At 38.5% G+C, this 12,698-nt stretch overlaps 1 protein-coding gene across 1 annotated transcript in view; it reads left to right on the top strand.

The window, feature by feature from the left end:
* The window catches only part of LOC122093212 (putative uncharacterized protein DDB_G0272456), a 29,383-nt gene extending 16,977 nt beyond the window's left edge, over nucleotides 1-12,406 (top strand). The window contains exons 17-27 of the mRNA XM_042663495.1: nucleotides 2,330-2,425; nucleotides 2,522-2,616; nucleotides 2,710-2,773; nucleotides 2,855-2,945; nucleotides 3,037-3,110; nucleotides 5,901-6,170; nucleotides 6,274-6,347; nucleotides 7,285-7,391; nucleotides 9,114-9,232; nucleotides 9,318-9,395; nucleotides 11,578-12,406. Of these exons, the coding sequence (XP_042519429.1) occupies nucleotides 2,330-2,425; nucleotides 2,522-2,616; nucleotides 2,710-2,773; nucleotides 2,855-2,945; nucleotides 3,037-3,110; nucleotides 5,901-6,170; nucleotides 6,274-6,347; nucleotides 7,285-7,391; nucleotides 9,114-9,232; nucleotides 9,318-9,395; nucleotides 11,578-11,805 (1,296 nt within the window). The 3' untranslated portion in view covers nucleotides 11,806-12,406. The remainder of the gene's footprint in view (nucleotides 1-2,329; nucleotides 2,426-2,521; nucleotides 2,617-2,709; nucleotides 2,774-2,854; nucleotides 2,946-3,036; nucleotides 3,111-5,900; nucleotides 6,171-6,273; nucleotides 6,348-7,284; nucleotides 7,392-9,113; nucleotides 9,233-9,317; nucleotides 9,396-11,577) is intronic.
* The last annotated feature ends 292 nt before the right edge of the window (nucleotides 12,407-12,698 follow it).

Below are 12,698 nucleotides of genomic sequence, written 5' to 3' on the forward strand. Positions count from 1 at the left end.
CAACCATAAATAAAGAAGGTGACATAGAGGACGATGGTTCGTAGAAAATTAAAATGGATGGATGAAGTGGAGAGGTGCGTCCAAAGTGTTGTTTGACTGACGTATCCCTTTAAAACTTAATGGAAAAATCTATAGGATTGTAATGTAATCAACTATGATGTATGGGGGCGGAATGTTGGGCAATTAAGAAGTGTCATATAAATAAGCTGTGTAGCTGAGATGAGGATGTTAAGATGGATGTGCAGTAAAACTAGGATGGATAAAGTAAGGAATGAGCATATTACAACTGATTTGGGAGTTGACCCCCAGCAACAACAAGCTCTGTGAAAGTTGTTTGAGGTGGTTTGGCCATGTTCAAAGGAGGCTTGAGGATGCTCCATATGGAGGAGTGGTCTGATTTAAATTGAAGGAGCTAAAAGAGCAAGGGGTAGACGTAAAATGACCATAGGAGAAATGGTGAGGAATGACATGCATAGTCTTGGACTTGTCCAAGCATGACATTGGATAGAGCCTATTGGAGGGTAAGGATCCATGTAGCTAACCCCATTTAGCTGAGATTCTCCTGAGTTGTCCTATAAGGAGGAGTGGTCTCATCTCTCATCTTTTAATCTCTTCCTTCTCCCCTCTACTGTGTGGACTTTTTCTTATTTTGTTTTGTATAGATCCATGTAGTTGACCCCATTAAGTTGGGATGAGACTAAGTTTGTTGTTGTGTATAGAACTTTTATATGACCTGTTATGATGTATGGGGTGGAATGTTGGGTAGCTAAGAAGTGTCATATAGAGAAGTATGTGTAGCAAAGATGAACATGTTAAGATGGATGTGCGGCAAAACTAGGAAGGATAAGGTAAGCAATGATCATTAGAGCCAATTTGGGATTTTGCTCCGATCAGTGACAAGCTTTGAGAAACCTGTTTTAGGTGGTATGACCATGTTCAACGGAGGCCTGGGGTAGTCCTAGTAAGGAGGAGTTGTCTGATTCCGATTGAAGGAGCCAAAAGGGTTAGCGGCAAGCCTAAAATGACCATAGAAGAAGTTGTGAAGAATGGCATGCATAGTCTAGGTCGTGTCCCAAGTATGACCTCCGATAGATCCGACTGGAGGGCAAGGATCCATGTAGCTGACCCGATTTAGTTGAAACCTTCTTGACTTGTGCTGTTTCCATTTACTCTCATTTCGATAGAAGAGGCTGTGAAGAATGGCATGCATAGTCTAGGTCTTGTCCCAAGTATGACCTCCAATAGAGCCGATTGGAGGGCAAGGATCCATTTAGCCGACCCCATGTAGCTGAAATCTTCTTGACTTCTTGGTGGTGTGCTCTTTCCATTTACTCTCATTTCCCTTTGGCTTTCATTTATCCTCTTTGATTTGCATAGATCCATGTAGCACCCCCCTTAAGTTAGGTTAAGGTTGAGTTTGTTGTTTGTATAACCACTTATTCCCAAAACTTGAGTTGTTAGGAAGGGCACACAACAATATATAAAAATAGGTGCAGTTCGACACACACACATACACACACGGCTTTGCATGTGACACCAACACGTGGCACCAAGGGTACAAGGCATGAGGATACAACATGCTCCCCCACACCTACTAGGAATCAAACACTCGGCAACCTGGCTGTGATACCATGTTACAACCATTTTTCCCAATAGCTCGAGCTGTTAGGAAGGGCACACAACAATGTATATCAACATGTGTAGGTCCACACTCGCACAGCTCCACATGTGACAGTGTGGCATCGAGGGTACAGTGCACAGGGGCATTACACACTCCCTCGCACTTACCATGATCAAACATTCAACAACCTGGTTCTTATACCATGTTACAACTGCTTATTCCAAAATCTCGAGCTATTAGGAAGGGCACACAACACTGTTTATCAACTGTCTTATTGATGGTGATACTTTAATGCCTGTTATTGATTTATCTTTCTTCATCTTTCATTTATTTGAATGGCTTTAGTAAATATGATATTCCACTCATTCATTTATGCATTTTGGGTATGCAAGTTTTTGAATGTTTTCCAAATTTCTTGTAGCATCCTGTGGAATTTGATCAGACCCCGTTGGTTTTTGTTCTTTTTCTCCATCCACTACATAGATCATGGAAGTCGCTTACCATTTCTTCCATAACTGGCAGACATGCCATCTACTTGCACCGTGTTTTATGGGATCTGAAATTCTTTTCTTGATAAAGTGTTTTTTCTCAGTTGAAATAATAGATGAAACCATGTTATTGCTTGTGAATAGCAAGACTAGTTCCTCTTTCATCTACTGGGTGCGGGCTGGGCAATTGATTTTTCATTTATGGAGGTTCTATTGGCAGGTAAGAGCCGCATCAGTTACCTGTTTTGCGGGTATAACTTCCTCTATTTTCTTCTCTCTCACGTCGGAAAAGCAGGAATATGTTCTTTCCTCTTCTGTAAGTTAATAGTTGACATTTACCTGCTCTTTTATTGTTTTCTATTTTAATGGACTAAAGGAGTTTATGCTTTTGATTCCTGCAAAATTGTTGTAGATCAGTGCAGCCTTAAATGACGAGGTTGCTTCAGTCAGATCAGTTGCTTGTCGAGCCATTGGTGTCATGGCATGCTTTCCACAAATCTCATACAGGTGATTCTGATGTCCTTTTTGTGTGATCTCAGAAAGTTTTTCCATTCCATTTAAAAATTCACAGACAATTTATGAGGAATTTAAATAATGTAGGCCTGAGATCCTCAAGAAGTTTATACATGCTGCTGAGTTTAACACGCATGATCCCTTGGTCTCGGTAAACTTTATTTTGTCAACTTTTGAAGAATTTCAGTTGTAGAAAATTGAAGGCATTTCCCTTGATTATTTATTGCTTCAGGTGCGAATAACGGCTTCTTGGGCTTTGGCCAACATTTGTGATTCTCTCCGTCACAGAGCAAATGATTCAAACTTGGAGGGGCAAGCTGCTGGTGGGTTTAGGGGTCCGGGACCATTTAAATTGTGCATATTTAGCATTCTGTAATCTAGATTTCATGATTCTTACTGTGTTTTGTAGTGTAGATCCAAAGACTGATTCTCACTCAATAGCACTTTTGGCTGAGTGTGCTTTGAGGTTAACAAAAGATGGTGACAAGGTAAAGAGGTCTTAACTGCTGGAATGTAGTTGTATTATTAGCTCGTGTTATTTCTTTTTCTTTTCTTTATAACAACAATAATTTAGTACTTTCCAACGTACAGGTGGAAGGGGAAGAGTGCCCCCACCCCACCCCCCCAAAAAATAAAAGAGAGAGACAATTCTGTCCCACCTAAAATATTAGAACAAGGGAACATCAAAAGTGTGCCCTACAAAGTACAAACCCAAAAGAAATTAGCACATGCTAACAGCCTAGTTTGCGGATTTTGCATTCCAGCCTTACTCCTGTCTCCTGCCTTTGATGCCATGCTTTTTCAAGGACACTCCATTTTGAGTGTTGGGTTTGCAGGGAACGTTTAATACACCCTAGCTTTCTTCAGTATGGTTGTCAGCTCCATTCCCATTCAAATTGTAATTGCTGAAGTCCATCTATTCCCATTCAAATTTTAATTCCTGAAGTTCCCTTCTTTCTTTTTCTTATCCAGTTATACTTCTCTTTAATCCTTCATTTAAAAAATTAAGAGACCTAGTTACTTTACTTTTTCAACCACAAGCACTGCAGCTCTCTTGATTCTTGGGCCCATATACACCACATCAGAAACTCCACTTGTCTCACCCCAACATATTCTACCTGTTGATGTTTATGTCATCCTGACGGACTGCCCTCTATGACTTAGCTTTCCACAATACTATACCATCTAACTTTTCATGCAGAGGCCTCTTCTTGGCCTTTGGGCTTTTATCCTGGTGCCTTTCCTTTAAGCCATCTTTGATGCAACAGAATTGTTTCCTTGTTTATAGGTGGCACCATTGTTGTCAAGGCATGCCTAGGCGTCCAGGCAGCCTAGTTGGCGTCTGGGCGACTGTCGCCTTATTGTAATGGCACCTTATTACAAGGGCAACACTATTTGAATCCAATAAAAATAGTTTAAAAATCAAATTCTAAAAGGATAACCGTCAACCCCCTAGTCCAAGAACAAAAACTGAATTTTAGGTTATACATGTGATTTTCAACTTTCAAATGCTAGGTTTTTTTCTCAATTCTGAAAATTTCATAAATCTTATCACGGTAAAAAAAAAAAAAAAAAAAATAATAAAAAACCATAATATATATATATATATATATAAAAACCAGAAGTTCAGCAAAGCAATCTTTTGTTTTGATGTCCATAAAATTATTTTCATTTGGGCTATTTTAACAGCATTCGTGCACTTTAAAATAAGTTTTACCGAAACATAACTTTGTCATTGAAATTCAGATTTAAGTAATCTTAGACTTGTTGGAACTTGGAAGCTGGTTTTGTGCTCTACTTAATACAAAATGTCTCATATAAAAATAAAATCATTTGACTAGTCAAACTTATTATAGAACAAAAATATTTCTCTAAATGCTGATTTTTTATAATTTGATGAGGCTTAATGTTGATTTTTTATTATACAAGGTGTATGTAGCATACTGAATAATGTTAGAAAAGAGGGAAAATAAAAAATAACACTTGGTTGCCTTGTTTGCCTTAAGGCGGGCGACTTGTTGCCTAAGCGCTTAGGCAGCCATCCAGTGCCTTGGTTCGCCTTGGCACTATGACAACTATGGGTGGCGCTTTGGCTCACACCAGTGATGTTTTACAGGGATTTGTTCTCTCAAATAGGACTTGTTGCAGTCCACTGGGTCAGAAATCAGTAAATACCAGAAATCAGATACCTAGTTCCTATATTAACTGCTGTTCACTAAATAAAAGTGTCCAAGGGGTTTCGGTGGCGTGATGCCCTAGTGGCGGTGGTGACAGGGAAGGTGGCGGCAGTTGACATGTTGAAGAGGTTAGTAAGCGGAGGAGGGGGGCATGACTTTATGTGACCATGTTCAGCCTTAGGAGGCCGAGGCCTCCGTTATGGGGCTGACCTTTGCAAAAGAAAATCCCAAAAGCATATCCCACTCTGATACCGAGTAGAAAATAAAGGAGAGAAGAGAATATTGGCTTGTCAAAGTGATAGAGGCCGTCTTTATTTATTATCAAAAGGAATTACAAATGAGGCATGCTAGCTAAGGCTGACTCAAGGCCTTATCTACCATGTGCTGCATGTGGAACATGTTGTACAATGAATCTGGATGCATTGCAGGAATAAAGAAATAACCCAAACTGGACCATATCTCAACATATACTTCATAACTCTCAACATCTCAACAACCCTCTTCCATGTGTAACTCTGGTGGGATGAAATATTACAGTTAGATAGGTCAAAGACTTCCACCGTCGGGTATAGAAGGAAGCACTACGAAAACTGACCTTCCCTCGATTAGAGTTCTTTTTGCATCCAGCCGGGGGATGTATGGGGCTAACTGTGCACTAAATTTGAGTGTCAGGCAGGCTGTCATGTGGCAGCAGTGGTCTGGCGTGACAGTTGTTACGCTTCCATCTTCCCAAATTTATATATATATATATATATATATTTTTTTTTTTTTAATTTAAGCACAATTATGAAGCATGTGATTGGGTTTTCCTTATCATTTTGAAGAAATGGCAGTGACATTGGTCCTCATCCTTAGGGCCTCAACGAAACAAAAATCTGGAGAAGTAATTCTTTCAATTTCATTATGTATTGCTGTTGGTTTCTTTGAGTTTCGGGTTTTATTGTTTGGTTGGGTTACTTTTGTTTTTGTTATTGTGTAATATTATTTTTTTCCTCGTTGAAAAGCATCACCAAGTCAATGGCATATGTGCTTCATGAAAAAATTCTTTAAGTACCTCTGGTTGTAGCTTATGAACTTTTGTTTATTCAATGAAATGATTAGGTCAAATCAAATGCTGTGAGAGCTCTTGGGAATCTTTCTAGATTTGTCCAATTTACAAGTGTTTCTAGTATTCATGATGAGTCAGTTGATCATGTGAGTGTATCTCCGACAATGAGAAATGGATTGTTGCTAGCAAACAATAATTTCAAATCTAGTCATGGTGCACATACTTCAGGAAGCATCATGGAGACAGCTTCTATGAGAGATTCATTTTGGCTGGAGAGAATGGTGCAGGCATTTCTTTCTTGTGTAACAACTGGAAATGTGAAGGTTTATTGTCTCATGCTCATTCCAATGCTGAATTCTCTGTGAGAAATTTGTTTGAAAAAAATTCTTCTTGGATCCTTATTTGGCATGGTGGCATGTTCAACAGGTACAGTGGAATGTTTGTCATGCTTTAAGCAATCTATTTCTAAATGAGACATTGAGGCTGCAGGATATGGTATGGTAAGTAAAAGTTAATAATTTATCTACTTGCATGGTTGGAATACTGTTGAGATTCAAAATGGAATTTTCATTTGTATGTTGCTGTTCTTGATATGCACAGAGCAAATTTAATATCCTTGATAGTGATGTAGTGATAATTAGGTAAAGACACAGACTATGAAATGTAAGTTAAGCAAAATCTACTGAACTTTAAGGGGGTCTCAAAATATCTGTTAGGAATTGCAAGTATATGTTTGGAAAAATTTGAACAATTGCATGGCTAATAGATGTTCAAGGATCAATAGTTTGAGGACTGGTCAAAATAATATAATTAAGCTGGAATGAGAAATTTCGAATAGTATAAAACATATATTAATAAATTGTTCTTTCCCCTCTACATCTTTATAAATTGCTCTCTTTTGTTAATGAGATAAGGAGAGTACAAATCATCAGCCGGCACAATAATGGCTGGTCTGTCTGTGATCCATGGATCTCTGATCCGGAAACTGTATCCAAGCTCTGGGGCTAGGCTGCGCTCTTTGGACTTTTTCAAACTACTAAAACAATTGAAGTACCACTTAAAAGAACCCCTTGTCTACCCCTGGAATATGTAACCCTTATATGTGTGTATAATCTCTCTCTCTCTCTCTCTCTCTCCCTCCCTGAGTTGATGGCAAGTGAGGAATAATGACATACAGATGCTTGGCATTTACAACTGCTTTTACATGAAAATGATTACTGGATGTTCATTTTCATAGTTGTCAAGTGTTGCCTAGGCGCCTTTTTGGTGTTGCCTTGACGTCCAGGTCCCTTCCATTGCCTGGGCACCTAGATGCTTTTGACAACTACATTCATTTGTTTGCAACATTCTTAAAATGTGCATAAATATTTGTCTTTGTAAATGTCTAATATGTGACTAATTTTTGTTTCTAATCCTTATCTTAACTTTTAATGGCAGGGCTCCTTCTGTTTTCAGTATTCTTCTACTTCTTCTTCGTGATTCTTCTAATTTTAAAATCAGGATACACGCTGCTGCAGCATTGGCTGTGCCAGCATCAAGATTGGGTAAGAGTGCAATGTTTGGTTCTTGTTTCCCAATGCCATTATTTTACAATATGATGTTTATTTTGCCTGCCTTGGGTGAAAGTTGCCTTAATGGGCTGTTTTTCCGGCACAGATGGGCAGAAGCCAATCTAGCACCATCCACATGGCATTTCTGTCAGGGCTCAATTTCGGTTGACATGTTCATTTCATCACACATGGGATACTTTTATGATATCCATATTTGATCTGTTTATTTAACTGGATATCTGATATCCGATCAAATTTGTCAGATATGTAACGTCTGAACCCTATCCATAACTGATGAGACATCCAGATATTGGATATCTGGTTAAGATAAAAACTCAGTAGATATTGTGAAACTCATGGCAGATTAAAAAAAAAAAAAAATGGTTCTTCACAAGTTTACAACTTAGATCAGTGGAGAAGAAACTCAACTTCAATCTCCAGTGTGGTATTGACCGCCAATGGCCAATATGAAGAAGCGTGCATGTCTATAACTTTGACCATTTAAGACTGGGGACATGAACTACTGAAGGACTGCTGCCCCAAGTCTTTGAGATTTGAATCAGAAACTACAACTTCTTTTTCTACGGTTCAGGAAGGGTTTTGTTGAGTTGAAGAGAGATGTGAAAATAATGGAGAAGACGAACTAGTGCTGGCTGCTGCTCTGAGTTTTTAATTTTGGAGGTTGGACCTCATACTTATATGGTTGATTGAGAGGGGTTGGGTCTTTGTCGAGTTTGAACAAAGAAGAATGAGGGATTCGAGAGAACCAAACAAGATTCCACCTTTTAAACTTTAACCTGATCTCATTCACTCATTTTGCCCTTTTGGGTGCCATTACTCAATTATCCTAGATGTTGATCCCCCAAAATCCCCTTAATCATCTTTCAAAAAGACTTCTATAGGTGCCTTGCTACATATATACAAATGCACATGTCTATATATTTAAGACAATTTGATTGGATTTTAATTGGTTTGGATATATTATTCCTGATATCTGTCCAATTAAATAATCGGACATGCCTTAGTGCAACTGGATCTTAAATGGGTCCGGTACCATGTTTTCCTATCTGTGACAAAACTCCTGCATCGTGCATTAATTCTACTTTGTTTCCTCCCCATTGTAAAGGGTAATAGATTACTCACCTGCAAATTTTTAAGGGAAGTGATCACAAGATTCTTGGTAAAGGTCATACCCTCAAGATGTTTAAAATTTGTTAGCCCCTTCTTTTCCTTCTTTAAAGTATCTTTCGGATTGGGATCCAAATTCTTGGTGGATTTCTAATCATGAAAGGTCGCATTGTTTCAATAACTAGAAACATTTAGAATATGAATCTGGGCAGATGCTTGTAACAACAACTGGAAGGTTTCTCGGCTACCTGATTGCTGGGACAGGCCAGGGTAGCTTGTGGTTTTGTGTTTATTATCTTGGTTATTTTAACAGTCACTGTCGCTGACGAGGAGAAGATATGCATAATGCCTCTTATGACTCGGCTGCACTTGTTTTGTGAAAAAATTAAGCCTTCCACTAGTTTCATCTTACAAAATATTTCTTTGATTGCCTCGGCGGAAATCATGTAGTCTCCGTAATTCCGTATGCATGCTTTTGTAGATTGTATCAGTTGCCTCACAACTTCATTTTTGACATCCTGAATCATGGTTCTCCTTTCCTTGAAAACTTATTGTGATGTTTCTTTGTACTTATCTTACATTCTGCAGATTATGGGACATCATTTACTGATGTTGTTCAAGGTCTGGTCCATATACTTGAGGGTCTAGGTTCAGACCTGATTTCAACACCATCAAGTTTCAAATATAAAGCTGCACTTGAGAAGCAGGTCAGGTTCCTGAAAGCAAGTTTCAGCTGCTGATAATGTTGATTGGACTATTTTTAACTGTGTCCTACTTTCTCTTCTTCTACAGCTAACCTCATCCACCTTGCATGTGCTGGGCCTTGTTTCTTGCAACTGTCACCAACCTCTTAGAGACTTCCTTGTCAAAGTAAGTAATCCATATTTGCATTTGAAAATCAAAGGCCATAAATAATGATACTCTGAAATATGGATGTAAACTGCAAGGCATAGCCTGTTAAATTACGTTCTCTTCTTGTCCTCTCAAAATATATTTATGGAATCTGAAGTTTGTACAACTCTTTAGAATTTTCCTTTGTGGTTGTTTGATTGAACTTTGCTTCATATATAAGCTTAAGGTTTGTTTCTTGAATTCATGATGTGTAAAGCATATCAAGTCTCTCTCTATCACTGTCAGCAAAATAGTAAAACCCAAGAAACACCAAAGAGTTTGTGAATGTCGACTGAAAGATATGTTTACTGTTTTTTTCCCTGGACTCTACAGTGTTGAAGTATTTCAATGCAGCCACCCTCTTGTTTTTTAAATTATTGAGTTCATATGTTGCAATAAATAATCCTTTCAGTTTATTCTGAACAACTGGGTCAGGAATGTAAAATTGCAGAGGTTTTTCATTTGTTCTAGAGCAGTGGCATCTTGATATGTTTCAGGTTTCCTGGTTTATGTGAATCATTTGTTACTGTATTATATAATGCATTAGTAGCAAGTTGTGTACCTTCCCCCATTGTGACAATAACAGAACCTAAATCAGTACCTGGACACAAGGAAGAGAGAAGAGCAGAGAGAAATTGAAGAGAAGACGATGACTAATTAGAGAACACAGCCCGTGGTTTGAGTAACGAGCGGAATACACAAAAGGGGGGGGGGTGTCTATTTATAATAAACATGAAGCAATTACTACCTTAACCTGGATCCACACCGCAAAACCGACTTTTGACACTCACCCTCGAGCTGGTGCATAGATATCACCCCTGCCCAGCTTGGAACTTTCTTGGAGAAACACACTTCAAAACAATTCTTTGGTAAACAAGTCCAAGTTGATTACTTGAGTTGACAAACAGAAGGAAAATCAACTTCTTCATTACTGCATCTTGAACAAAATGACAATCTACCTTAATATGGTTAGGCCTCTCATGAAAGACTAGATTACTAGAAATGTAAATAGCCTTCTGGTTATCACAGAACATGTCCATAGGTTTGCTGACCGAAAACCAAGCCCATGAACAAAGGATCTAAGCCAAATCAACTCAGCTGCAGTGTGAGTCATTTCTCATACTCAACTTCAGCTCTAGAATGAGCTACTTTAGTTTACTTTTTACACCTCCAAGTAACAAGATTACCTCCGACAAAAGTAGAATAGCATGTAGTAGATATGCGATCACCGCACTAGCCCAATCAGTATAAGAATAACCAATAATATTGGTGTGTCCATTACAAAGATAAATACGGCCTTTCCCTAGAGCACCTTTGAGAAATCTCAATATGCGATGCCTTGATAACTATGGTTGTGTCTCACACATGATGCTGTCTGTCTCTGTCTATAGATCATGGCTACTTCTTTATGACAAAGTCCACATGAGAACAGTTGCAAGTTAATTTAGTACCTATGTTGGGGGGTTGGGGTTTAGGATAGACACTTAGCTCAACCCTATGGATCCAATAAATCTGGATTATGACAGAGGATCAAAGACGAGGGAATGGAAATAATATACCATGCAAACAAACTAAAGCAGCACATCCATATTATACTTTGTAGGTGATATTATGTATGCTGAATTTTGTACTGTATTCATGTAATATGCATTTTGGTGGACAAAAACTGCCTCTTTTCGTGGGTATCCATAGACATCTGCCTTGGCGCTGAAATGAACGTTCGAAGAAACTTTAGTTAAGGTATAAAAAAAAAGAGGATTCTTGAGTTCTTTCCCTCATGCTGAGAAAGTATTAATGAGTTTTTATCATAATGAAGTTTTTTCTGTAAACACACTCACTATATGGGTCATGGTAAAAAGCCTAGTGGATGGAGTTTGGTCTGCCCTAATCAGGCTGAAGTCAAGATTAGGCTGCAGCCTTGGACATGTGGCAGACAGGCTTGAGTTTGGCTGAACAGTAAAACATATTAGGCAAAAAATTATATCCAACAAACAAAGAAATAAATAACCAAGACAATGGATTAGGACAACTTCAAAAAGAAGGATCACGAAATTTTGAATATTGATTTATCCTTAATTTCGACTTTCATATGCCAAGTGTATTATCTGTTTCATGGTGGCATTAACCAAGTACTTGCTCATTGCCTTTTTGTCTTATACAGAAAGCCTCTTTTTTGGAGGAGTGGCTCATTTCTCTGTGCTCATCACTGGAGAATAGTAATCAAGAGGTGGTTGAAACTTCTTCTGAGAACAAGGAGGGATCCCTGCGGAAGAAAGAGATGATATTTGCAGCAATAAGATCACTGCTTGAAGTCTATGAGGGAAACTATAGCCGGGGAATAACCCAGAAGTTTGAGAATCTGATGAACCGCATGCATGCCTTGAGTTGAGTCAGCAGCATAGGTCAAATTCACTTTTACTGCTTATTGGTGCAACTGCTCTGTTAATGGCCACCACATTTGAATATCTTCTGCTACCTTCAGCTATATGGGATTGAGATTCCACTTCTCACTTGAATGAAGGTCCATCCTGTTTTCAGAATTTCACCTTCTGAGAACTAAGGTTTCATGAAGTGTGGTCTTTCCTGATGTATTCGACAAAGCAAAGAATACTTAGTATATGATCAGATGTGGAGCATGTAACCTTTTTGATCGCTGCACTAATGTTAATGCCTGCATAGGGTGGTACAACTGGAGAAGGCAGTTAGATAGTAGGTACCCATGGTTTTAAGATATGGGCAAAAACAAGTGACTGTTGGGCTAGTTTCTTATGCTAAATAATATCAGCTGTGGAGATGTACCGTGCATCATGTCCAAGCAACTCCAGTATATTTTTTTCTGGAGGTGGAAATGGGTACCTGAATTGGGTTTGCTACTTCCAGTCCTACCAGTGTAAACTATGTGAATAGCATGTACTATTTAATATCAACGTTGGTATTTGTTAACCTTTTATAAAATCAGCAAGGCAATGTCATTAAACACATTTTACTGATTCTGTGTAAATCAACTTCACCTATCTTCTTTATTCTTTCAGCTGGCCATGTATATTATCCTCTTTTGATCTCGGTGTTATCGTGGTTGGTGACTTTTCAACTATTCCCCTGGGACTGAACTAAATGATTTCGGTTAAAATTTGGATGCATGATTTGAGGAATCAGATTCGAATCAGCTGGATCTGATTCCTATTTCAGCCACTTTGGATTGGCCATTTTGTATTAAATTTATAAGAATGCTCGCCATGAATAAAGGATAAATAAAAAGAGGGGTGTCTGTTTAGATGTTGG

The sequence above is a fragment of the Macadamia integrifolia genome, chromosome 11 (genome assembly GCF_013358625.1).
Source record: "Macadamia integrifolia cultivar HAES 741 chromosome 11, SCU_Mint_v3, whole genome shotgun sequence".
Taxonomy (NCBI): domain Eukaryota; kingdom Viridiplantae; phylum Streptophyta; class Magnoliopsida; order Proteales; family Proteaceae; genus Macadamia; species Macadamia integrifolia.